The sequence below is a fragment of the Eucalyptus grandis genome, chromosome 6, assembly GCF_016545825.1.
Source record: "Eucalyptus grandis isolate ANBG69807.140 chromosome 6, ASM1654582v1, whole genome shotgun sequence".
NCBI lineage: Eukaryota > Viridiplantae > Streptophyta > Magnoliopsida > Myrtales > Myrtaceae > Eucalyptus > Eucalyptus grandis.
In genome coordinates, this window is record NC_052617.1 from 46432634 (window position 1) to 46459178 (window position 26545).

The 26545-nt window shown below is 43.1% G+C and overlaps 3 protein-coding genes across 5 annotated transcripts; 1 reads left to right on the forward strand and 2 right to left on the reverse strand.

Moving 5' to 3' along the window:
* Positions 1–191: 191 nt before the first annotated feature.
* LOC104450325 (Fanconi anemia group J protein homolog) lies at positions 192–12034 on the reverse strand. Of its 2 annotated transcripts, XM_039315336.1 has the most exons (29): positions 11546–12034; positions 11170–11260; positions 10578–10653; positions 9944–10008; positions 9805–9849; positions 9629–9729; positions 9400–9541; positions 9122–9183; positions 8975–9048; positions 8820–8890; positions 8121–8208; positions 7968–8040; positions 7782–7877; positions 7086–7194; positions 6800–6893; positions 6625–6708; positions 6377–6533; positions 5995–6188; positions 5625–5669; positions 5482–5510; positions 5289–5410; positions 5055–5102; positions 3702–3826; positions 3302–3582; positions 2915–3090; positions 2142–2881; positions 1920–1985; positions 1112–1225; positions 192–1019 (listed from the first exon to the last, which is right to left on the reverse strand). In XM_039315336.1, the coding sequence occupies exons 1-29, from the start codon at positions 11919–11921 to the stop codon at positions 975–977; spliced, it is 3789 nt and encodes a 1262-aa protein (XP_039171270.1). In that variant the 5' UTR covers positions 11922–12034; the 3' UTR covers positions 192–974. The 2 variants fall into 2 exon arrangements, with proteins under 2 accessions (XP_039171270.1, XP_010063138.2); XM_010064836.3 differs by having other exon boundaries at positions 2142–3090.
* A 4536-nt stretch (positions 12035–16570) lies between these two features.
* Positions 16571–22049, forward strand: LOC104450326 (glutamate receptor 3.3). 2 transcript variants are annotated; one of them, XM_039315338.1, is made up of 7 exons: positions 16571–17199; positions 17353–17682; positions 17785–19121; positions 19210–19487; positions 20263–20294; positions 20381–20787; positions 21352–22049. In XM_039315338.1, the coding sequence occupies exons 2-7, from the start codon at positions 17385–17387 to the stop codon at positions 21823–21825; spliced, it is 2826 nt and encodes a 941-aa protein (XP_039171272.1). In that variant the 5' UTR covers positions 16571–17199; positions 17353–17384; the 3' UTR covers positions 21826–22049. The 2 variants fall into 2 exon arrangements, with proteins under 2 accessions (XP_039171272.1, XP_039171271.1); XM_039315337.1 differs by having other exon boundaries at positions 17368–17682.
* A 747-nt stretch (positions 22050–22796) lies between these two features.
* Positions 22797–25077, reverse strand: LOC104450327 (glucan endo-1,3-beta-D-glucosidase). Its single transcript, XM_010064839.3, has 3 exons — positions 23930–25077; positions 23477–23773; positions 22797–23351 (listed from the first exon to the last, which is right to left on the reverse strand). Exons 1-3 carry the CDS (start codon positions 24996–24998, stop codon positions 23320–23322), a joined length of 1398 nt encoding a protein of 465 aa, XP_010063141.1. The 5' UTR covers positions 24999–25077; the 3' UTR covers positions 22797–23319.
* Between the last annotated feature and the right edge of the window lie 1468 nt (positions 25078–26545).

A 26545-nucleotide genomic window follows, 5' to 3' on the forward strand; every position in this document is an offset into this window, starting at 1 on the left:
GGGGTTTTCTCGTTATAATAAACAATAGTGGAATTCTTCGTGAAATCGATTTTAATTTTGCAGCCTTCCAGCAATCTCCCTGCACATTTTACGCTTTATATAGCGTACAAAATGTGGAGGACAGGCTCGCGCGTCACAAGCGAATTTTCTTCGATGTTTTGCCAGGCGAAATTAACCCACGAAGGAAGGTATTGAAAATAACACGCCCCTTAGTCTCAGAAAATGAGTCCAGACGTGAAAAGAGAACAAAAACTTTAGGACTCCAAGGTAAGCACTGCCTACTAATTGCAAAACCTGCTTTTAGGATCTGACTTAAGGAAAGGAGAACTATAGTACTTTATCGGTACATTGGAGAGTAATAACCCCAAGATGGGGGGAAATAATATCGACAAGACCGCACTCGCGAGATGAGTAGGCTCCGCTGTACATTCCCCCTAGACATCCGAGTGCCAAGCTCGAAAGATGCCCTGAGTTTGTGATGTATAATTTGAAATCCTCTTGGTCAATGCCTCGAGAAACGAACCCCTGTGTTTGCAGTTTCCTAAAGGTCACCATTTACACAACCTTTTATTTTGAACATTTCCCACTTGCATGCGAGCTGTCTTTGGCATCCGATTGATGTTCCTCTGCTCGAACTGGCTTTCTCATGCCACAAGCCAACAGGTATCTCTGTGGAGCAGAACTTGACATGCTTCTTAAGTATGGTAAAGTCGGTCACTTCCCCAAAAATAAATTAAGGCAAACAACCAAGCAACGGCTAAATATATCTCTGCAATCTCAGTGAAGTTGCGGTGAAACGCAATGATCCAGGTAAGCATAGCTTTCCTGGCTGTCCAGCCGCTGGTTGACCTCATCAAATTATCAGGACAGATCATTCCCATCTCTAAATCTCTAGGAGATCACCTTCGAATTCATTTGATCAGACACCTCACAGTTTATACTGTAGCCAAATGAGAACCAGCCAAGCCGTTGGATCATTCTGCCCAATCAGAAAGCAGTGGTCTCCTCGGAAGCCGCAACTGCCAATTACAAAGGATTTATGCGTCTTTTTCTTCTAACAAACAGCCAGAATACCATTTTAACTTAGTAAAAGCAGATGCATGTTTCTGACCTTAGACTTCGTTGTCCTCCAGCCTCCAGAGTTCACCTTTTTAGGACTGTATGCAAATTTCTCTATGGACTTTAAAGCATCATTCTCAGCATGGTCTGAGGATTTTACTCCCACCTGCAATTTCGCAGAGAACTGCCAATTAACAGTCCATAGGGCAAGTTCTACTGTTCTAGATCATACAATTCAAAAAAGAAGAGCCCCCTAACCGGTAATCTTTTTTCTTGTCAAAATGCTCCTTCATAGTGCTCAAGAACAACCGAAGGCCACCACTCCAAAACCAAATAAAATTGATCCAAGGCAGAGTTTCTGGCTTAATGGTCTTATCCGCTTTGTTTAACGTTTGAAAAGAATGACACTAGAAAGCTGTTTAAGTTGGAATCTGACTAGTTGAACCAAACATGTCTAAAAGGTTTTTTCTGATTTTGCATGCTGCCAAGTGTCTACGTACATTTAAGCAGGAATTTTACCAAATCAATAAGCAGACTATGGGATGAAAACTGTCACTCACAAAAAACTACATTTTACGGCTAAAACCTAACTCAGATTGCAAAACAATCTTTGGAAAAATGTACACAGCAAATCTTACTTACGGACCTAATAAACCAAAGTAAATCTAAATTAATCTTAGAAAAAAATCAAAAACTAAAATACTGATTCTGCTTGGAACTTTTATTTATTTGTTTTTTGTGGGCTCAAATGGAATATGGAGATTTCTAATGCTAGCATAGCATAATCAAGATACCAAACCTATGTGAGGTACATTATACTTGAATAATGGAACCATTGACAAGCCATACACTGAACTCACCTTTTTGTCACAGTCCTCCATTGATTTAAGCTCCTTAATTTCCAATTGATTGGCAAAAAACAGGATCTGCACCTCAAAATTATTCGACTGTCAGAAACAAAATAGAAAACAAAGGGCCTCATAGTGGCACGCCAAAATTGAGATCCCAGAAAGCCATTTACAATACACATAATGCCAAGTTAAGATACTACGAGAAATTCATAGGTTTTAATTGGAACCTACCTTGTTGAGTAAGCCAATATTAGAAGCATCAGTTGCCATGACCCGCACACCAAGACAAGTTCCAGGTGAACTACAAAATGGGCAAAAGATGGTCTTGAACACACAACCATCTTCTTCGCACCAAGTAGCTTGTCCTTGATGTCCATCAGAAGTATCAACCCAGAGTTGCTGAGCTACTGACGAAATATCGGTTATTAACACTTGTATTCCCATTGATGTGCATACATTGCCAGCTCCAATCTTTTCTTTGACCAGTTTTGCCAAGTGGACTTTGGACAGTGAGGTTGGTGAGGATGGGACATAGAAATTGCTCTCCGGAAGACCAAAGGAGGCTCTGCAAAGAGAACAAGAAATCTGGAGTCTCTTGTCCCCAGCAGGACAAGAAGACCCCGCAGCTATGACATGATCAGTAATTTGGAATGATGAAGTGACACTTGATTTCTTGCACATCCGTTCTGCAGTTTCATTTTCAGAATCAAACTTGATTCTCCGATTAGCATCTCCATGGGTTGTTGACATTTCTGTTGAACTATACAATCTGGTCTTGTTGGTGTTGAGAGCATTTGAATATTCATCCATGACAGTGCCAGCTAATGGAGAAGATATGAACTTTCTCCTTTTTTGTGCATGAGAATTGACACTCGAGCACAGAGTTTCTATCTCTGAGTTCAAGCCAAAGGTTCCGCTTGCAGCTTCTCTTTGAGGAGTTATAACAACGGAACAATGAGTTACAGAATGAGCTTTGCCATGATCTGATAAGGACACTGAATGAGGTGACAATTGATCTGGGAAATCAATGGAAGACTGAATTAGTGAGGAGGGTGAAGTGTTATCCTTAGAAAGAGATCCCCCAGCATGAGAGGCAAAGCTGCTATATATATCATGTGTCTCCTTCACGAGGGATACTTCAGGATCCTCACAACACTCGTTGCTGCATGCTGTATGGCACCTGCTTAAAATGGAAACAGAGAGATGAAGCTTATCATCTTATAGGAAACTAGTCCAGAGTGACTTTTACAAAAGAAGATGTTCTATTATTTTATCCTGGGAAGTCTATGGAATGACGTGAGCTGTTAGTTTGAGAACAAAACTTCACAGTGCAAGATTTGAGAGTAACTTTGCAAAGCATTCCCTAATGAGTATATGTTTTTTAAGTTTACCTCTTTTCCTCAAAATCATAGTCCAGGTCTATATATACTCTCTTTTTGTCGCAATCCATAACAGCTGTTTGGAGGGGATTTGATTTGACATTTCCTTGACTTGTTAGCTGGATGAAAGCAACCTCTTGCTTTGAATCAGAAACTGGCTTCTGTTCCACACAATCAGAATCACCTGGATTATTCTTTCTAGCAAGCAGCTTACTTTGCTTGATGAAAGAAGCATTCTCCGGATCCATGCAAGAACCTGGTACCGTATCCATGGTTTTATCACCAACCTGTTCCTGTAAGCAAAATGAGAAGAATCATTTACTTGCTAGTTGGCTGATTCCATTGTTCATTTGACTATAGACAAAAGCAGCAAAAGTTAGAGCCAGAAAAGTAGACATGAATTGCATTATACCCTGACATCTCCGAAGAACGATTTTAAACCCTCAAGTGATGCATCCAAGGACTCGTACAGATTGAAGGATTTCTTGAGCCACTTTGAAATATAAGCTCTGTTCCTTTCTTCACGATAGCGTTCATCTGCTTTCAAAATATAATTTCTTACATAATCACTAAATTCATAATTAGACTACCTAAAGATTGCATCATTTTCCAGTGAGCTAATAAAGTGCTGATGGCAGTGACACAAGAATAGAAACTACGAAAAGTCATATCTGGAGCTGCAATATCCTCAATAATATCAAGGCTAATACTATTATTAGTTCAAAGCCACTGCTTCCTCCTAGTATCGTCAGGTTCTACAATTAACCTATTTGACAGGAGACAGGTGTCAATGGTTTCTCACCCAAAAAATCTATTAAGTTGGGGGGAAAGTATGCATTTAGCATTAGTTCATTTCTGATTGGCCCATTACATTTATAATCAGAATAACTATATAGTCTTGGATAAAAATGTATCATGTGAGGCTAAGACATGCATCTCCAATCCATGAATGAGGTTGCCAACCATTGAAGTGTGAGAACCTTTTAAATGAAGATTGTCAGCCTGATTAAAGCAGGAAGGATGCTGTATAGATGGCTGAATAGGGCAGTCGCACATTTCAGCCCTTCCCTATTGGGAAAAGGAGAAAAAGTAGACGGATGACAACACTGAAGGATATAAGATAGTTGTGATCCTCCATCGCGAGGAGATATACCTTCATAAAAGCACAGTGCTCCCTACAAGCTATAGTCAGTTCTGACACAGTTACATACCAACTCTTTTGTATCTACTCAAATAATTTGTAATAATTCTCTGAGTGGGATGACTATATCAGATGAATCAGATTTCCAACATGTAAAACCAATCTACTGAGAAAAACAATCATATACTGTCATTGATGGTCAATGGTCTTAATCCTGGCCCCGTCAGAGAACTAGTATGCCCCACAGTTCAGGAACATGTTCAACAGGCTTTTGAACTGTTTGAACTCCTTTCGTCTTAAGGGGATCGAATCCCTTTGCCTTATCTATTCAAGTTCACTTATTTTTAAATAACGAGTAATATAATCCGTAGTCGTATGCCTAAAAAGAGTCAATGGACAAGTGGAAAGTGTCCCAAGTGCATTTCCAAGTGAACAAAGGTTCAAATTGTGAGTTGCACTGGGTTAACCGGTTGAACAGGATTCCACATCAGGTTTGACCAGTTCTTGACCACTACAATTCTCTCACAGAAACCGGACCATGCTCCGGTTCCCGGTTCAGTGAGTCTGGTCTGGGTCTAAGAGCACTGTTGATAGCCTATTAAAACTTAGAAGCAGAACACTTACCTAACAAAATGACGGCCCCATAATCAAGCACATGTCTTATGCAGCGGCCTGCAAAGAAGTAAGACAATGTAATGCTTTCATCTACAGAAAATGTTAGTGATCCTATTAAACGCAAAAACACAGAACCAAAACTTCCAATGAGATAATGCAAATGTACAAAAGGTTTCTCAAGATGAACATAGACATATAGAAACTGTTAGATCAGTGGAAACACTATCCATGACATAAATGTACCTGCAGCCTGATTTAGAGCACGAAAGGCTTGTTGACAGTACCACTCACTTCCACCCAGAAGGTTTTTCGATGACTTATAAGTGTCATTATATTTCTTTTTTAATGCAACTTGGATGTCATTCCTGATAAGAAGCTAGCATCAATCAGCACATTGCAATTAGCTGATCTTGTAATGAGAAAGTTTAGCACTTACACATTGGGGAATGGAATGCCAACAATTATCTTAGACAGTTAAGGAATCAGAGGTGAGAATCGATTTTGACATTACTGACAACTATCAGAGGAAATTGTGGACATAAAAGTGGCATACATTTGGGAAAAAAATTTTGAGGATACAACCGCACGGGCATTTTCATCAGAAAAATCAATTCCCTCCGAAACCTGCAAGTATCAGATTCAGATAATCTTACATGCAATGGTAATAATGTGAATCGGAATGAGAAGTTCTAATTAGCATTACCCTGGAGACAAATATAGGAACTAAAATTTATTTGCATTTTCTTTATAACACGTCAGACATATCCATTAGAATATGCCACTTCCTGTCTTTTCCTCCAACTCCTTGACTTTTGATCTCTAAACATCCTTCTCATTTCATTACAAGGCAGAATCTTTGACTATGGAGAAAAATGCCAGTTATGTTCTTATGTTTAAGTCACTTCAAATTTAATCTCATTGATCCTTCAGATTTTTAGAGGACTGATACCTTTCCTCGACAAACTGCAAGGAAAGCAGCTCCTTTCTTCAATTCTCCTGAGGACCCCACTTTACTGGACTGGGTATGTTCTAGCCTCTTAGTTCTTCTATTTTTATCAGCAACAACTTTATTTCCTTGGCGAATTGCATCATGATAACCTTTCAAAACTGGCTCAAAACCTTCCTGGTTCCCTCCCCTTGGTTCTGTGTGCACAGAATTAGCAAAGAATTTACAAACAAAACAAAAAATAACTGGGTAGTTGAAGTTCCAAGAAGTCCAAGCGTAGCACCAAGGAAACAAAATTTTGTAATGATATGGCAGCAAGACTGGTTAGGAGTTGCAAGATAAACCGAAAAGGGGAACCGAAGAACAGCTAATATGAAAGGCTTACCCACAAAGAGGGACTTTTGCGCACTTAGCCGCAACCATTGACCTGTTTCACGCCATCGACTACATAGTTTTTCCATCAGCTTGTAACTTGGGAAGAACACAAGAGATCCACCTGGAACAACCTTAAAAATTTCCTCCAAAGTTTTGCCAAGTGCATCCTACAAAATGATAGGAGAAAATTCCTTGGTGATATATTAGGTGAGGAGCTACAATAGATTGAGAAGGCCAAAAGCAAGAAGCACAGGTTACCTGGAATGCAAACACATGTGCTGTTTTATAGCTCGCGTTCAAAGGATAATTTTCGGGTCCAGTTGAAACTACAGCAGCACATACCTGCCAAAAGGAGAAAAGCTTGATCATTGTCATTGTCAACACACGCAGAGTAATCGACCACATTCGAGGCACAGGAAAACATGGCTGGCACCTGTGATTTGACGTTGATCACATGTGGAGCTTCCAGACAAGTGCCAAATTGAACACCCAGCTCAGTTGAGAAGGAGGTCATTGGTGATAGTGTGCTATAGAGAATGGGGAATAACATTTATCACAAGGGACTTCCAAAGAGAACATAAATAAAGACAAGCCTAACAATTAGTTTGTGAATTCCATCTCTCATCATGTGTGAGAATGCTTGCTACTTATAGTTCTAGATGCAGTTATTGCTACAGTCTTTTATCTGTAAAAGGAAAATGCCAAGCAGAGTTGCTTACCCTGATGTTAAAATTACCGACAAGGAGAGATCAGCAAGGTCTTTGAACACCACTGCTGGATTTAAGCACCACAAATTAAAACTGTGTATCGGGTAGCCAATACCCTGTTCTGCATTTAGTGACATCTGGTCTTAGAAAAGTAAGTACCTGAGCATTTAATACTATCTGAAACATCAAATAAGCACAGCAAATATGATACGGCAACATCAGTACAAAAAAAATTGTGCTTTACTACAATTAAAATAATTAACTCAGTAATTATAAATATTGAATCACGCTTGATGCTTGCCCATCCACTTGTTGCCCCTCAAATTCAGGAAACGCACCCTAGATTTTACTAATTGCAGTATTTTCAGAGGTGCCATTACATAGAAAAAAAATTTATATACAAATATATTCATATTTATATCAACACACACACACACACACACACACACACACACGTACATCTCTATGAACATGTTTCTAAAACCTTCCGGCAGAAGGGTTGAATTGCGACAACAATAGCTCCAACTGACATGATTGACTCATAAATCAAGGAAAATAGAACAATAATAAATGGCCTTTATGCCAATGTCATCTACAAATCACTTTTCTGTCCAGACATTTAAACTCAGTATCAGACAATTTCCAGACTTTGCTACTGCATAAGCATACTGCAGATTGAAGAAAGACTGTCGAATACTAAATACTCACTTTTATCTCGCTTAATATACCGCTGCAGAGCAAGCTGATAATCAAATGTATGACCCCCATTTCGAGAGAAAAAAAAAGCTAGTGTGGAGAATAGCCCTGTGACAAATTGCTGATGTCAATCCGCAATGTTGCAAGAAAAATTGCTCAACGAGCCAGCTCAATTTTAGTAGAGACAAGAAACTGAACCTTCTAGCGTGATCACAGACAGGCCACTTAAATGGGGCTCTTCAGACTCTAAATCTGTAGCAGCTTTAATTGCCTTAAGTAGAATACTTGAGTCAATAATAAATAAATTTATATGTCTAATAATGCATGTATAAAATCTAAATAGTATAGAACCTTTGTAGCACAATCTAACAAAATTGGGAAGCATTGCTGTGATATATGAGCCTCTTGAAGCTCTCTCACGGCATTATCACCCGTCCAACTGAGAAAAAATCATAGCAGCAACAGCTCAGGACCAAGCCAGAAAAAATCTCCTTGATTACTGAAGATGCAATGGAATTCCATCTCTTAAGTCAGCATAGAGGTGTAATATGGTAAGTAAGGTCACTCTTCGTGTGCCAAGCTACGAGCAATTTATTTCTTAGAGCATTTACGACTATCCATATCATACTTAGAATTTTTTTCTTAACTTAAATAGACAAAATCTGACGATGAAGGAAACACCAATACTGAAACTAAGCAGACCTGTATTCGAAGATATTAGTTGACATCAAATGCCAATTTTGCCAACAGCACCCATAAGGGTCTTCATAAATAAAAAAAAAGTATCATAGCATGCTGCTCAAGTACTGATAGACTATTTCCAAAAAAACAAGTACATATGTGGTTATAAATCATCACATGCAATACCAATAGACTTGTTTAAGTTGAACAGATGGAGATCTTTGTGTTTCATGCACTATAATCATTTTGAGCGCATTTGGGACAACTTTCTCTATTAAATAGTGGCCATGGATAGAAAAATAGTAAAGCATAAAAAGCCAAAAAAGAAAAAAGACAGTAAGAATGCAAACAGTAACTGAGGTTTCTCACCAAGAGACATAGTGCTGAAAATCTCGCTTCTGTAATGAACTCTTTTTCTGCTCCATCCAACTCATGAGGCCCTGTGCATTTGCAGTACTTTCAGTTTCTTAACAAAATCTTTTGAGGTGCTATGTAGAATGAGTTAAATAAAACGACATAATTACCTGTGTGATTTCACATAAAGGTTTATAAATCATGGCATCGACGGGGCAGAGTCCCTCCAGTTCGTCCTGCAACTCTGCCATAGTATGTAAAAGTTTACAACCAACACCAACCATTAAAACAGAAAAAATAATAGCTGTCTAGCATACTTTGGAGAACATCTTCTTCAATATCCACACTACCAGAATCACGAGCAATATCCTCCATATTGCTGTCAACAAAGCAACCAGCTTTATAAATGAGATTAGAAGCCAATATGGACCAAGTTCCACAATAAACAACATTTTATCTACTAGATGTGTTGTGCTTTTTAACAACAATTGATGGAAAGATCAAATTCACATGTTTTGTGCCTGCTGAAATTTCTCAGCATTTTATTTCCGACTTATGTGGTATGACGAATACACCAGGAGTCAAAATGACATACTGGGCTTCATCGAGAATTATGATTGCTCCCTTTATATCCACATCCATTGCTCCCCGAACAATTGGATTAATGATGTAGCTATAAGGACAGAAAACAAGTTGTGCATCGCCTGCCATAGATGTTGCTGCATAATATGAACAGCCTGAAATGCAACAATGTTCCCTCAGAAACGTCATCGAGACAAGGAGAGAGACAAGAGAAGAAATGTTTTTTGGAACATGAAGTGGACCTTTCACAACTTGACCGATTTTCACAAGATCTTCTATGTCATGTGCCTCGTGGCAACCCCCTTTCTGAAGGGAAGGATGCGCTTTAACTTTATGAGCATTTCTGTAAAGAGTTTCAAGTTAGTGATTTCTTTCCATGTCCAGAAAGCAATAAAAGAACTTACGGGTATAAACTCACTTGAATTCGCAGCATCCACCAGCTCGATTTCGCAGAAGCATCTTGCTGAAATTCCAATAACATAATTTAGAGAGACATAAAACAAACTTGACCAGACGGAGGAAAAAATAAACATATGCCCTTTGGATAAAAGCATCACCATTCTTCATCGATGTTCTCTTTCCCTCGGACTTGTGAATTTGTGCAATAATGTTTCCGAGAGGCCTAAACGAAAAAAAGATGTAGATGGAAACAAAAAAGCTGTTCACATTTCATTGATACAAGAATGCTAAAAGAACAACGATTTCCAAAACCCAGTAAGTTCAGGACAGAGTTTTAATCTTTATTGTTCCAATAAGTTCGCAACAACACTTTCTTGATTCAATGAATCTCTAAATCAAGAATTAATTGTCATGTTCAGGAAGAAGCAACACCAAGTGCAGCTGCAATGTTCTGATTTAGATACAAAGAGATACAGTCCTCAATCTCTGCATGCATCCGAGAATAAAGCATGGATCCAACAACATGGGGAGGTTACAATGGGGTTATAAGCGCTTTATACGTAGCCAGTGGAAAGGACACATTTATGGCTGCCTGCTCCTTCAATCTATTAACAGAGAGGTAGCGCAGCAGCTGGTAGGCTGTATGAAAGGACTAATCCATCTGCCCATTTTCAAGCAGTGAGGACGGGAAGTACGAAAGAATGTTCGCATCTTGAACCATTGTAAAATGAAATTCTCAGGACTAGCGCATCATTGAGCACTAAACAAGGGTTGTGAGGAGCGATAGCCTACCAAAACAGCCATTGGCACCCGGTAAGCAGTTTTCCGATATTCCCGAATGACTTGAGAAATTTGAGAGTGTGTCCTCCTTTCAAACAACACCAAATCATATATTTAGTCAGTAATGCTTAATAAACCTCAGCTGGTGAGCTCCTGGGGCCAGTCATCATGTAACATCAAAGAACGTTCTATCCCCTAAGCCGATGCTCCAATTTATTTCTAGAAGATACATGGAGAAAACATTTCCGAGTATCTCATCACACGGAACATTCGCCTCCTTATGTAGAGCAAAGCCAATTTATAAAGGTTGGGAGTTCAGTAAAATAATATTTGAGATTGCCATTATATTCATATGAAGAAGAGAACACGATGCGACTTCACATCAAAATAAGCACCAAAAACTTTAGCACAGAACAAAAGTACGGTCAATTTGCACAATCACCATGCATGGCTGCTACATTTAGGTACTCCAGTCAACATAACCGACGTGTGCACCATATGCTCTCTTCATTCTGTAACCTTCTCGTTTTTTTCCCCGTCCTTACAAGATAACTACTAATACCTTAAGGATTACACCCATGTAATTCCAGAAAAAAGAACTTACGTTGCATAAAAGATGGTGGGTATTGACTTTTTTTTACTCTTGCCATCCGGTACCGACTGAACCGGCTCTGGATTTCCTGTTGCTGTATTCCCTAATCAAAATAACATATTGGTTACATACTGGATACAGATTCTAACAGAAGCTATATCAAATCAATCAAAGTCCCCGCCTTCAATCAAAGAAAAGAAAAATCAATGTTCCCATCCCCCTTGGATAGAGACACATGCGCATGTTCCGAGTACCATGATCAGCTCCGTCTGCTGCAACACCCACTTGGTGGGCAAGATTCAACATTTCTCCCAGGTTTCACGCATTCAAGCAAAGAAGGCCGCCCCCATTTTCTATCCCCTACCTAAAGCTACCATCGAAGACTCACCGGAAGGCTCCGCCTCGGGAACGAATCCGCCGCCGTAATTCAAGGGATCCACCAGCGCCTCCGGAGCAGCCTTCGACTGCGAGGGATTCACGACGGGGCCCCTGGACTTGTAGCTCTGCTGCCAGGCGAGGGTCGAGCAGAGCAGGGAGAGCGACTTCCCCGTGCCGGTCGGGGACTCGAGCAGCGCGTGGCAGTGGCCGTCGCGGAGGGCGCGGTCGAGGGTGGACACGACGCGGCCCATGAACGCGAGCTGGGTCCCGTACGGCCGGTACGGGAACTCCACGGGCACGCCCCCGATGTGGAGGACGTTCTGGGGGTTCTTGGGGTCCGGTTTCGGCCGGACGATCACGCATTTTCCCGGCTTCGCGGCCGCCATCCACGCTTCGCCGACCTCGCTTTCGCTCGGATCGACCCCGATCGAAGAGTGAAAAATGAAGAGAGAGAGAGAGAGGAGTTTGTCGGTGCAGCTGAATTGGGGAAAGTTGGCGCTCTGGCGGGAAAAATGAAGGAGCGCGGTCTGGGAGGAAACTTTGAGTCGCCGACTCGCTCGAGTCAAATCGCCAGCGACCCCCGCGGGCCCAAAACATCGGCCTGGCCCAGTGGGCCTTGACTTGGCTACTCGTTTTCCTTTTTTTTAGAAAGTTTCCATTTTTCTTGGCTTTTTTATTAAAAAAAGAAAGAATCTAAACATCGGATTTCATTCATTCAGAGGCAGAACATGACAAGCGTTGATGAAAAAAATCGATACATAAAATATCCCAAAGAAATTGGGGTGGTACTGATGGCCAATTAGAAGAAAGGATTCCCAGGCGGTGGGCCTTGGCAGTCCAACATGCGGCTTGATTGGCTTCCAATGGGCAATGGGCTCCTGAGATAACTTTTAAATGGGTTAATAATTCTTTGCACTCCTCAAAGAGGCTCTTCAAGGAAAGGCTGAGGCTTGAGTCAGCAACAAATCTAACCACAGATTTGTTGTCTGTCGGGAGCTTCACGTGCAAACCAGAAAGTTTCTGCTGCGATGGTAGCTTCCGAGGACCACAACAGCGCCTCCTTTGTTGCTTTGGCTTCGATCTCTAGGGCGGAGGATGCGGCCACCTGCTTCGCGAAGCCAGCCATGCGTATTCTCCTATGGTCCCGACATTCTCCAGCCGCCAATCCCTCCCGTGAGCCGTCAAGTGTGGACGTTAAGGGTGCGTTTGGTAACGTTTCGTTTAAAAATTATTTCTAGCGAAATAGAAAAAAATGTTTATTCCGCGAACAATTTTTGAACAAAAAAAAAAAAATGCGTTTGGTAAACTGCATTCAGAAATATAAAAAGAATAGAAACACGTTTGGTAAATTTGTATAATTTTTTATTTCTTTTAATTTTTTAATATTTTTATTTTATTTTTCTATTTTCTTTCTTATTTTTCTTATTTATTTTTCCTTTTTTTCTTTTTTTCTTCTTTGCGGGCGAGGCCGGCGGCCTCGCCTTTTTTTTTTCTTCTTTGGCCGGTGCCGCCGCCTCGGCCATGGCCGGCGAGGGCGCGGCCTCGCCCTTTCTTTTTTTCTTCTTTTGGTCGCCGGCCTCGGCCATGGCCGGCGAGGGCCGGGCGGCCTCGCCCTTTCTTTTTTCTTCTTTGGCCGGTCGTCGGCCTCGGCCATGGGCGGCGAGGGCGGCGGCCTCGCCCGGCCACGGCGAGGCTTGCCGGGCCACCGCTGGCGGCACGCCGGCGGCGGTGGCCGGGCAAGGCCAAGCCTCACCAGGGCCACCACCGGGCGACGCCGACGGGCGGTGGCGGCGAGGCCGAGCCTCGGCGGGCCGGGCGAGCTCGGCCTCGCCGGCCCTCGTCGGCCGGTCGCCGCCATGGCCAAGGCCGGCGGACCGGCCAAAGAAAAAAAAAGAAAGAAAAAGAAGAAGAAAAAAAAAAAAAAAAAAAAAGAGAATTGTTTCTAGATTTTGTTCAAGAAACAAGAAACAACTTTTTGTGTTTCTTGTTTGCACCCTAAATTTTGCTTTTTGTTGGCTTGACAAGTTTCTATTTTTTTTTTTTTTTTTTAAACATTGTTACGCCATCGCTAAGGGAATTTAAAAATCCAACAAAAAAAAAAAAAAAAATGCGCCGTACAAGATAAACGCACCAAACGCGTTGTGTTTCTTTTGTTCCAGAAACGAACAAAAAAAGAAACAATTTGTTCGCGTTTGGAAAGAAATAAAAGGTGAAACATGCCAAACGCACCCTAAATTTCCATGCTTTTTTTTGTTGGCTTCTATTTTTCTTATTTTCCTTTTTCTATTTTTTTTTTCTGTTTTCGCTTGTTACGCCATCGCTAAGGCATGCATGTGAAATAATTTAATTTCAATATCCAACAAAAAAAAAAAATGGGGTGGTTATGCGCCGTACAAGATAAATGGTGTATTGGACACTAATGTTTAAGTGTCCTTGAATACTTGTCAAGGATCTTTTATTTATTTATAAAGATAGATTTTGACTGGAGCAGTGGAGTGTCATTTTTGACTTTAAGAAGGGCGAAATAAATATGCGTAAAAAATAAAGATTACAATGACTGTTGTGGAGTGACGTCAAGAGCAATATAAGTTAGACTGGAATTCCTCATGAATCAACCTGCTCTCTTGATCAAGTTGAACATCGATGGGTACATGACATAAAAATAATCCAGTAAAAATTAGATAAGCCCGAAGGCAAACCACGGTATCCTCGTGAAACCGGCTTCTCGTTGCAACAAAGCGTTGCTGGGATAAATTCCTTGACCATGTGTGAGATAAACGAAAGAATCGCACGATGAGCAACTTTCTTCTGTGAGACTGAAGAACTTTCAAGCTTTAAGACTTTATTTTCTCTCTCTCTCTCTCTCTCTCTCTCTCTTGCGGCGGACAGATGATAGCCTGGGATTCGTTAACGAAATGGCCGGTCAAAAAACCCAACGTACGGCGAACCGGCCTCGCGATCGCTAGTGACGCCTCTTCGCGTAGACTAGCATCTAGTGCCGTGCTCGTCGCTCAACAGGCTAGGTTACGTGCATCGGGTCAAACGTCGGATGTACGAGACGGAGAGAATTATACCATACGGATCACGTTAAATTGAACAAAAAGGCAAAAAAGATTGTTCTCGAGATAGGTAGGCGGCCGATGCACGCAAAGTCGGGGAGACGACGTCCGTGGACGACAGCATCAGGTGGGGTTGCGCCGTGGAAAATATCCGTTTCTGTCCAATGTCGCTACATTTGCCTGTCCCGTCGACCGCGCCATCAGTACAAAAAGGAAATTCCGCGTCGGGTTGCCCGGGGGCGGATTTGACGAGCTCTTGATTGGCACGACTTGGCGGTGGTGTGCCCCACCCACCGAACCGAATTGACCTATGATTCCGTCCTAGTGCACTTTTATCTGATTGCGGAACTGACTGTAAAAGGAGGTCACTAGCGATTCGCTTTGTCAAAGTCGTCGTACCCTGCTCGGTTGAGCGTCAATTCCAGCTAATAGGCAACGGCGGAATTGTGGATGGCGTCCGAATCGATTCCCACCAGCATTAGAAGACACAGAAACAATTAGGGATTGCATCACGAAAAATCACACAACAGATAATTATAAATTATTGCGAAGTCCACTCATTCGAGAATTCGTCACTCACGATAAATTGATATCTTCATAATAACCCAAAGATTGGAGATACTATAAATCACGGATATTTTAATTTATTACGTGGCAACTAATTTAATCTTGGATATTTTAATTTTGTCAAGACAGTTATAAATATCTTAATCACTTATTAATTTAGTCTAGAATTTCCGTGGTCATTTCAACAATTTTTTTTTATTAAAACTGATTGAAATGACTATATTGACCCATCGTCGAAAGGTTTATGGTTAACTTGATAAAATTTAAAAGTTTATAATTAAACTGGTTGCCGCATAATAGGCTTAAGATTGATTGGACATTATTTCTTACTAAAATCTACATACTATGCTGATCTACGTAATGAAGTTTTAAACCTTTCAGATTGTGCGTGAACTGTACCTACCTAATTATATTATAACGCATTATAAAGCGAATCGGGTTCCTTCTCTTTTATGGAAAAATGACCCCTCTAGATTTCACGGATGTTCTTACGGAATAATATCTTTCATTAAAGGGAAAGACGTCTGTCGAAGGCAGTACTTCGAAATTCATAAACAAATGTGGGTAGTTACAGTGTTAGTGTCTTATCGAGTCCCATGCAAATCACCATCTATTTTTATACTATTTTATTAAACCTTCAAATCATTTTATATTGCTATGTTAAGCATATTCCAACCTTCCACCACCTAAAGCTTAGGCTTCACGCCTCGATGGTTACAAGTCAACAGTTTATCAAGCCACCAGTAGAGGCCCACCAATTTTATTTTTTTCTCAACACTCCAGCAGTTCCAAACCATCATTTTCTTCCCCATCTCTAATCTCTCGCTTCCACGCAACAATCTCAATATCAATTTCAAAGTAGAACTTTGACCGGAATAAATTCAATGATATCCAATTTTTCCGATTAGCCGGTTCCATCTATGATAACAATCGACATTATATGGACGACAACCGTGCATCATATATGAAGATCTATAATTTCGAGTCTAAAAAAATAATAATCTCATCTCATAAACCTCCCTCGAATTATAAAATCAAGCAGTTCCTCATCCTTCGACAACTAGAATCCAATGCTTTACTTCATAAAAACCCTTTCGCTTATTTTTTTTTAAATTATATAAATTCCCCCCTTCAATCAAAGGATCAGAATTTGGCCAAGGGATTTTGCTTGCCCGAACCGGAACCAATCAGAGACGAATCGCAGCCGTCGATCACACGGATCCCCCGACACGAGGGGCCCCGCGAGATCAGGAGATCAACGGCCGCGATCGCGTCCGGTCAGGCCTGTTACGTTGTATGTTGGATACCGGTATCCCTTGCTGGCCAATAGTAATTATAGTATGGCCCTCGTGGGCTAAACCGCAACCCACGTGAGCCTTGGCCCCTTCCCCGTGCCGCCCTTACCCCTTCTCTGTCGGGGCAAAATCCAAGCGTCAACGTCAGCCTACGGACCTTCCTCTGTCAGAAGTCCCTCAACTTCAGCAACCTCCCTCGGTCGCCAACTCCACCGGGACCGGGCCGTCCCGAAGGTCCTCCCTTCTCCATCTTATCCCGACCTCGGCGACCGTCGCGCGTCATTTTTTGTTCTGCTGACTGTCCTTCCTGTCGACTTTTTGAGTACCGGGTCTGAGATTGCAAAACGGGTCTCTTCAACCAGCTCAGAAAAGCGACCGGTGGGAGCGTGGGGCGTGGGGCGTGGGAGGTTGCCTCCGGTTAGCGGGAATCGCTTCGCTCCACGAAACAAGAATCGAATGATGTCCGCGCCGTGGTTTTTTCCTGGCTTCCGGGCTCTAGCTTGAATTGGGAGAATCAGCATCTGGTTCTTCCTGCTCTTGAGCAGCTGTTGTCTCGCTGCGCTGTCCAGCTTTATTCTGTAGACTCTCTGCCTCGTTCGCGGGGCAACTGCGGATAAGAACCGAAGTAAATGGGAGGATTGCGAGCACAGGTCACATGACACCCACATGCGCTGATGCTTTCGTTTTGGCTAGAAATGGAAAGCGTGTAGTATCGTACCCTCGGGTCAAATTACTAGTCGGAGGTGAGTTTTAATGAAAACCCAACCCACCACTAGTTGTTCCTTGTTTTGTTTTGTTTTGTCTTCTTTCTTCCTCTAGCGCTTCTCTCATTTTCTCCGAGCGGTGGAATGTCTATTGAAATTTGTTCATCACCTCAGTTACGTTATTGGGTTTAGTCTTGTGTGCTGCAGAGTGCTAGTGGCTTCTTATGCCGATTAAAGGGAAATGCTGGTCATGTAAAATGAGAAGGGTTTGGCTTCTGCTGTTGCCATTTTTGTTTCTTGGAGCGTTTCCCTCTGTTTTTAGCAAGAACGTTACTTCAAGACCTGCTGCCGTGAATGTTGGAGGCGTTCTCGTATTCGATTCCACCATTGGAAGAGTCGCCAAGATTGCCATCGAGGAAGCTGTGAAGGATGTCAACTCTAATTCCAGCATCCTCCCTGGAACCGAGCTCGTCCTCAAGATGCAAAACACCAACTGCAGTGGGTTCTTTGGCATGGTTGAAGGTCAGGTTTCTCTGTGTGTGCGTGATTTGATGAACAGAACTTCTTCTTGGAAATGCACTTCTAATATATATATATATATTTGGTGTTTTCTTGCTATTGCAGTTCTGCAGTTCATGAAGAATGATGTTGTTGCCATCCTCGGTCCACAGTCTTCCGTGGTAGCTCATATTACGGGCCTTGTTGCCAGCGAACTCCACGTGCCTATGCTTTCATTTGCGGCCACAGATCCCACCCTATCATACCTCGAGTTCCCCTATTTTCTTCGAACGACGCAGAGTGATTTGAATCAAATGAGCGCTGTAGCGGAGCTTGTTGATTTCTATGGTTGGAAGGAGGTGACTGCCATTTATCTCGATGATGATTATGGCAGAAATGCTGTGTCGGCATTGAATGATAAGCTAGCGGAAAGACGCTGTAAAATCTCATACAAGGTAGGAATTCAACCAGGGCCAGCTAAACGTGGTGAAATCATGGATATTCTTGTCAAGGTTGCGCTCATGGAATCAAGGGTCATTGTTTTGCATGTAACTCCTGAGTCAGGTTTCGAGGTTTTCGCCATAGCACGCTATCTCGCTATGATGGGTAATGGCTATGTTTGGATTGCCACGGACTGGCTTTCATCAGTTCTAGATTCTGCTTCTCCTTTGCCATCCGAAACCATGGATTCTTTGCAGGGAGTTCTCGTTTTGCGTCAACACACCGCAGAGTCAGATAAAAAGAGAGCATTTGCCTCTCGGTGGAACAGACTGACTCGTGGCTCCCCTGGCCTGAACTCTTATGGGCTTTATGCTTATGACTCTGTTTGGCTTGTTGCTCATGCTCTTGAAGCGTTCTTTGAGCAGGGGGGCGTACTTTCTTTCTCTAATGACTCCAGGATAAAATCTATTGAAAGCGGTGGCCTCCACCTCGAAGAAATGAGCTTCTTTGACACTGGACCACTCTTATTAAAGAACATTCTACAGACTAATTTTGTTGGTTTAACAGGTCCTTTTCAGTTCAATTCCGATAGATGTCTTATTCATCCTGCCTATGATATTATCAATGTGGTTGGGACTGGGGTACGACGTATTGGTTATTGGTCCAATTATACTGGGTTGTCCACTCTACCTCCTGAAGAGCTTTATGAGAGGGCACCTAACCGTTCTAGCCAGCAGCTCTATAGTGTTATTTGGCCAGGGGAGACACTGTCAAAACCTCGTGGATGGGTCTTCCCAAGTAATGGCAAGCAATTACGGATTGGTGTACCTGATCGAGCCAGTTTCCGTCAATTTGTATCAAAAGTCCGCGGGACAGACAATATGTTCAAAGGGTTTTGCATTGATGTATTTGCAGCTGCCGTAAACCTGTTACCTTATGCAGTTCCATATCAATTCGTTCCTTTTGGAAATGGTCATGAAAACCCAAGCTACACAGATCTGGTGAATTCGATCACAACCGGTGTGAGTACTTATAAGACCTGAGCTTTGAAAGAATTTTTCCACAATGTTAATTTGATTTGGTGGCTTATGTTTTCATGTGCTGTGACAGTTATTTGATGCTGCCGTTGGTGATATTGCCATTACTACCAATAGGACGAAGATTGTAGATTTTACACAGCCATATGTTGCATCTGGACTTGTCGTTGTGGCCCCATTCAGGAAAATGAACACTGGTGCTTGGGCCTTCTTGCGCCCATTCACCCCTCAGATGTGGATTGTGACCGGTGCTTTTTTCCTCGCCATTGGGATTGTCATATGGATTTTGGAGCATAGGACAAACGATGAATTTAGAGGTTCTCCTCGACAGCAAGTAATGACCATTTTGTGGTGAGTTCTTCTATAGACATTTCTTCTAGCAATATGGTATTGTACACATGATCAAGCATGGAGATGCCCTCGTGTACTGTCCAAAATCTGTGTAAAATTCATTTCAAAGTTTGTCCGTTTTACAGAAGACACCTATAGGGCTGTTGAACATGTACGGGCAAAATAAGAGATTCCGAGGAGGCTGTAGGGTTCTGTTATCAGCTAACTATGGTTGTATGAGTTCCAAATGCCAAGAATTTGTCAATAATACGGGCAAGTGAGTGAATACTTATAGACCAGTCTTCAGGCTGGATATGCTGCTCTAGTCTTGAGAAATAGATAAAAATGATGTTACCTACTTTATTGATATTATTTCCATGCTTAGGGAGGTGCACGGGTAAGACTATGAGGTGCTAATTGTGTCAACCTGGTAGACTAAATTCCCGTTCCTTTTTTCCTTTTCATTTTTTTTGAGGGGGAGGGGCCGGGCAACATTGTTTCCAGTCTTTGTTCCTTGTTAATTTAGAAAATTCCACTTCTGCCATGTTGTGAAGACACTCTATCAAAATCTTCAGTACTTATCATGTGCTTTAATTGTGTTTCCCAGAGAAATGATGTGTTTTATCTTAGTTTTTCTTCTGCGATTAGGATTGCCCTGTGGAGGATGTGATTAAAACTACTTTCAGCAAATGTTGAACTCTGTCCAGTGTGATTTTGTATGCACATCAGATTTATCACCTATTAACCTCTTAGTTGGCGTATAACCAATTTTTTTCCCGACTTGCTGATGTCTCAGGTTTAGCTTCTCAACTTTATTTTTTGCCCACAGTGAGTTACTCTGCTCCTCCAATTTTAGATTTATGGAATGGCACACAACAGCATTTATTGAGTTGGCTTCACCATATCTTATGCAGGAGAGAACACCGCAAGCACTCTTGGTCGGGTTGTGCTAATTATATGGCTATTTGTCGTTCTGATAATCAACTCAAGCTACACTGCAAGTTTGACTTCAATCTTCACAGTGCAGCAGCTATCTTCGCCTATTAAAGGAATTGATAGCTTAATAAAGGGTGATGAGCCTATTGGGTTTCAAGTGGGTTCTTTTGCTGAACATTACTTGACACAGGAGCTTAAGATATCTAGGTCTCGACTCAAGCCCCTGGGATCACCAGATGCATATGCTAAAGCACTGAGAGATGGTCCAGGGAAGGGAGGCGTGGCTGCTCTGGTTGATGAACTTCCATATGTAGAAATGTTTCTCTCGACACAATGCTCATTTAGGATTGTTGGTCCAGAATTCACCAAAAGCGGCTGGGGTTTTGTAAGTATTTTGTTTCGAGTGCTCTGCTATATTTTTTTCTTTTCTCCCGAAAATCGTATCTTTGGGCTCACCAATATGCGAAGACAGTAAATTAGATAAATTGTAGAGGACTTCTGTTTCCCCTAATATTTTTTTTTTTCACTTTCAGAAGTATTTAGGACTTGCCAAAATAAGGTCCTTTAGAAATTGATTAAGCAAAGTTGTTTCTCTTGTTTATCCTCTGAACCTTTTGGATCTTTTAAAGGAGGAGGTTTGAAACGCCTCCTTCCGCTTTTGTAGATATTCCGGTACAAGTGAGAATTGAAATCAAGGATTTTTGTCACTAAAGTAGACTAAATAATCGGATAGTGTGGACTGATGCATATGAAAAATGGAAAATCTCATAAAGTTATTTCGAAATTCTTGGTTGTTATTCTGGGAACATCAATGTTGAATCATACAAAAGATTCCATTTAAGTACCACTAGTGTCTGGCATCTAATGTAACCTCAACATTGCCACATGCCGAGATCCCATTGAACTCTCTCGTCCCCTTGTTTTACGCGCATCCTCTTTTGCATGATAGGCATTTCCTCGGGACTCTCCCCTAGCAGTTGACTTGTCAACTGCGATTCTAGCGCTCTCTGAGAACGGCGATCTCCAAAGGATCCATGACAAGTGGCTGATGCAAACTAGTTGCCTTTCGGACAGTGCCGAGATTGAATCAGACCGACTTCACCTCAAAAGTTTCTGGGGTCTCTTTCTTATCTGTGGCATTGCTTGCTTTGTTGCTCTCTTCATATACTTCCTGCAGATTTTGCACCAGCTGTGCACTACCCCTGCCGAATCTGTTCCAGAGGGTTCAAGCAGCTCGCGCTCTGGGCATCTCCAGAGATTTCTGTCGCTGATGGATGAGAAGGAAGACCCTTCCAAAAGAAGTAAAAGGAGGAAAGTGGAGAGGGCATTGTCCGAAAATGATATAGCCGGCAATCCAGAAAGAGACAATAAGAGACAAATGGGAATTCAGGATGAGCGGCAGTCATCGGCCCCTGTCAGCTAATTTTTGGATCACCTCTCAGTCATACAAATGTATGAGATCTTGGATATAGATTTCTAGCCACTTGAACGAACTTTCCTTTTCTTGTCGTCACCACATTCTTACCATCCGTCCTATGTTTCTGTAGGGTAGAAAATCTGAAAGTTTTGCCAATAAAATTGTCAAATATCAACGATAGCGCAAGATGAAGTTACTGCACATTTAAGTTGTCAAAGCGGGACCGAACATTGTTATTGTGCTCAGAGTCCTCGATTCGGTTCAGCATTGGACGCGGGAGGAGATTTGAGCTGTGGATGATGTGTCTATAGATTCCTGGGGGAGCCAGATGCTCCGTGAGATAGTAGATGAGAAAAAAAAAAGACGCGTAATTTTGCTTCGCTGAATCAGAATGATGCACGTAGGGGCTCCCAAATAGATGTTTGCGCGTCTTTCATTTCCTGGAGTTACCCAAAGTCAGCTGAAAAAAATGCTGTTCTAACGTCGTTTGTTCAAATCTCAGAACCAAGTACCTGGCGACATTTGGACATGCACAACCGCCTAATGTCTGTATTAAAGCATTTAGAAGGGAATCAGATTTGGAAACTAGTAGAAAGATGTCTTACTGTGTTGGCCCTGGTGATGTACAGATACTTGCTAACATCATTATTGCCCCAAAATGCAAAGCCTAACTAAGGCAGCATAAGCAGTGAGCCCCGCATTAACTCGTCGCGAACAGGGGGCCTTTGACACAGCACGGGCTGGACTTGGGAAACTCGACCAGCGACACTTGCATCTGATGGGTATGAAGTCCCGACCGATTCTGTTCAAAGGGACGTAGGACAGACACTATCGGATAAAAAAACGAGGGAGATGTATTCCATACAGCACCTTGATTGAGAAAACCTGAAATAGAAGCGGACTCGAATGCATAATTCGGTGACCTAATACAGCTTTGTATGGAGAAGAAAAATTTCCATCGACCGTGTTTCTGGTCCTGATTAACGGAAAGTTCATAAATGCACAAGCCGTGCAAAGAGATTCCAATACATTGCAAACTCGGATTTCGATGCAGCATTTGGGGCGTTTGATACTCGAGACCATGGTCCGCCACAAGCATGTCGACTTTGTGGTTTGGTCGTGAGTTCATGCACGAGCGTTCACGAACATCGTAGGGGGTTGCAAAAGGGACCTCGGAAACAAGTTTCGTCCCAAAGAAAGACCCAAAAAAAGGGGGCAAAGAAACGAAAGACACGGCCACCGAAAAGAACGCCAGCTAAGAGAGCTCGCCCTCGTTTGTCTAGACACAAAAAGTCGAGCTTTTTGCTTAGGTCGAGGAAAAGGCCAGATCACTTTCGAAGACATTTATGGATAGAAGTGGAACCCACACGATATAATTCAACACATTCAAAATCTCCAATCGAGTACACACTTGATGGTGGGTGCTTTTTCATCGAGAAAAGCGCTCGACTGTTCAAGCGCGCAGGGTGCCCATTCGATTTGATTCCTTGCTTTCCTCTACTACTGCTGAGAGTACCGGCATCTTCCGTAACCTGACCATCATCGACAAGACAATGCAGAGAAACCAATCAGAACGCACGGTCCAAAGCATCGGCTCGAGTGCCCGTCCCGTTTCATGTTTGTTCACGTGAACGAACGGCTGAAAAAATCGACTTACTGGGGTCGCTGAACGTGACGAGGCCGGTGCCCTTGAAGTCGCAGTTCCAGTAGTTCCTCCCGTGCATCTGGTAGTAGGCGTTCATGGCGTAGGACGCGTGCGCGTGCACCTTCTCCGGCGCGTAGCAGTCCCCTCCCTCGTACACCTCCCTGCAGTCCACTCCGCCGGCGCCGCAGCAGAAGTCCACCACCGCCTGCAGCACCCCCTCCTCCGCGTGCGGCTTCGCCACGCACCACACCGACGGCCCCCTCAGGGCCACGCCACTGCTCCCAGCCGCTTTCTCTCCGAACCCCGACACTGCACACATGTATATCGCATCACATCGTTTTGGGAACATTTAACCATTTAAATTATCACGTCTTATCACGAGAAAACCCTTTTTTGGAGGGAAAATGACTTCCTTCCTTCCTTCCTTCCGAACGAGCATTAGAGAAGAGATTTGAAAAGTCGTACCTCCGCCGCTGCAGAACTGGCAGCTCAGCTCCACGTCGTACGCCTTCGACCCGTCGCCGGCGAACAGCCCGAAGTTCCTCTCGGCGACGCCGCCTTCCTTCTTGTTCTCGTTGAACAGCGCGAACACGAAGATCTCCACCCTCTCCTCCTTCCTCATCGGCGTCCCCCTGTTCGCCTGCGCCCTCTCTATCAGCCTCGTGTTGTACGTCCTCGCGTTCTCCGGCGTCGCCGCCTTGTCCCCGTCCTCTCCCTTCGACGGCCACCCCGACTCCGACACCGTGATCTCGATCGACCGGTTCCCGAACCCCAGCGCCCCGATCGCCGACCTCACGGCGTCGATCTGCGCGTCCAGCATGTTCGTGTACACGTACCCCTTCGGATCGCGGACGGTCGTCTTGTTCCCGAGCAATGCGTACTCCAGGTCGACGGAGCTGGGGTTGTCGCGGTAAGCGAAGTAGGGGTACGCGTTGATCATGAACGGAGCGCCGGTGTCGGCGAGGAACTGCACGATCGAGGTCATGGTCGGGAGCAGAGTCATCGCGAAGGTGGACGAGGACGGGGGGAACGACGCCGCAAGCACGGCCATGCTGTGGGGCGTCGAGACCTTGATCTTGCGGTCGAGGCCGCGCGCCACCAGCGCCGCGTGCAGGTTCTGCATCGCCTGGACCACGTCGTTGGGCTCGAGCTTGTCGTCGCCGGAGGTGAGGTACTCGTTGCCGACGGCGACGGAGACGACGGACGTGGCCGGGAGGAAGGGGGCGACGCGGGAGGCGAGCCACTCGGCCGCGGCGGAGGGGTCCTTGCTGAGGTTGGCGACGAGGGGGTTCTCGACGGCGACGACGAGGTCGATGCCGGTGTTGGAGAAGGCGTCGAGGATGTCCGGGTTGGAGTCGTAGATCTTGACGCGGTCGATGAGGGTGGACTGGAGGAGCTGCGCCACCTTCTTCGGCGGGAGAAGGTTGTTGCCGATGGTGCCGTAGTTGACGCCGACGGCGGAGACGCCGTGGGCCGAGCCGAGAAGGAGGAGGAGGAGGAGGAGGGAGAGCGGTGGGAGGTGGGGGTTCGCCATGAGAGCGAGTCTCGCAGGTTTCAGGTGATGAGTGGAAGTGGAACGAGTGGTAGAGTGAGAATGGCAGAAGAAGATGATACAGAAGCAACGTAAATATTACAGGCCATTTGCTTGTCTCGTAATTGCTGCGTACGTGTTTTCCGAAAATGCCATCGATTATTACAGTTCGTTTATTTCGTAAAAAATAATTAATCTAAAATTTATTTTCTTAAAAATCATTACTCATGTCATATCAATTGATTTAACTACCCAATTAAAAATATTTTGATCATTTATGATACTTTAGCTCTAAATATTTTTATCATTTATGATAATATTATTCTAAATATTTTTATATAAACAATACAAATAATTTTTTTAAGAAAAATATATTTTTTTCAAGTTATATTAAACTTTTCACGAAACAAATATGGATACATATTACAAGCTGAGATTGTTCATCCGAATTCAAATTGGGATATGATAAGATAAATGTAAAATTGAAATCCTCCAAATATATTATAGATTGTAAAAATATCCCATCAAATGTTTGAGCAATTAACTTTAAGATAGATTTTAAATTTTTCAAAATTTGAAGCCCAAGATAAAACTGAAAATATTTTAAAATCCTTATATTTTTTAAAATCTATTTGAATTTTTGAAAATTTCATCTCTAGTGAGCTCCTCATGCATGTCACCATTGTCACTAAGCCCTCATCACCATGGTCATTCTCGACTCACACTCTTCCAACTATAGTCGTTAACAAGTAATTCCTAGAAAATCAAACATGATATTTCCCATTAAGCAAAATTCCGAACCAAAAGCAATAAGACCCTTAAGTTTAGAGAACCTCTCTTTGGCATTAATGAATTTCCAGTTTAAAGTCAATCGAGTAGAAATGAAATAGAGAGATAATTTGGCGACGGTGAAAAAGCTGTAAAGCCAACTGAAAAAGAAGGAAGTGGTGAGCCCTACCCTTTCAAGTAAGCCATAAGCAAGGAAACCGGCGATAATCTTTGAGGATGTCGAATTGAGGGACCGTCACGATGGACGACCGCTAGAGCGGTGGTTGGGTGCCGCCAGTGAAAACTGCCCAGTCTAACCCCCGGTGGGATTTTCTTGGTTCGTGGAAATTGTTCAGTTAATTTTTAAAACTTATATTCAATTTGGATGTTTTTGTCTTTTCGCTCTTCTTTTCTTGGGGGTGGGGGCTTCGAGTGAAGGCGCATTGCCTGCGATAGGCGTGCGTGGCAGGGAGGATTAGTCAAAAAGCAGCATCAAAAGGGTCGTCCGACGTGGGCCAGATCTGATGAGCAGGCCGTTGATTAGGGGGGGCGTGATTGGCTCTGTGGCCCCCAATTAGGATCCGACCGTGTTCTCGCTCATGTGTCGTGGTATCGCCTCGAAACGCAGCCCCAGGTTGGGCTGGGCCGGCGTTTAGTTCTCCCATTGCCTCGTTTTCTTCCCAACAATGCTCAGTGACAAATCTATAAAATTACAAGAGATTTCGATGGAACCCAACCTCATCTACAAAGCTCCAATTCTCCTCAATTTCCATTCTGGTCAT

Excerpts from the sequence above, each read along its gene's own strand:
- LOC104450326 (XM_039315338.1), top strand. The coding sequence starts at position 17,385 with ATGCCGATTAAAGGGAAATGCTGGTCATGTAAAATGAGAAGGGTTTGG. Across the intron at positions 19,488-20,262 it reads CAAGTAATGACCATTTTGTG|GTTTAGCTTCTCAACTTTAT; the intron begins GTGAGTTCTTCT and ends CTGATGTCTCAG. Across the intron at positions 20,788-21,351 it reads CCAAAAGCGGCTGGGGTTTT|GCATTTCCTCGGGACTCTCC; the intron begins GTAAGTATTTTG and ends TTTGCATGATAG.
- LOC104450325 (XM_010064836.3), bottom strand. The coding sequence starts at position 11,921 with ATGGCGGCCGCGAAGCCGGGAAAATGCGTGATCGTCCGGCCGAAACCG. Across the intron at positions 10,654-11,169 it reads CCCACCATCTTTTATGCAAC|GAGGACACACTCTCAAATTT; the intron begins GTAAGTTCTTTT and ends GTTGTTTGAAAG. Across the intron at positions 3,091-3,301 it reads TATGATTTTGAGGAAAAGAG|GTGCCATACAGCATGCAGCA; the intron begins GTAAACTTAAAA and ends CATTTTAAGCAG.
- LOC104450327 (XM_010064839.3), bottom strand. The coding sequence starts at position 24,998 with ATGGCGAACCCCCACCTCCCACCGCTCTCCCTCCTCCTCCTCCTCCTC. Across the intron at positions 23,774-23,929 it reads CCAGTTCTGCAGCGGCGGAG|TGTCGGGGTTCGGAGAGAAA; the intron begins GTACGACTTTTC and ends ACATGTGTGCAG. Across the intron at positions 23,352-23,476 it reads CGTCACGTTCAGCGACCCCA|GTTACGGAAGATGCCGGTAC; the intron begins GTAAGTCGATTT and ends GATGATGGTCAG.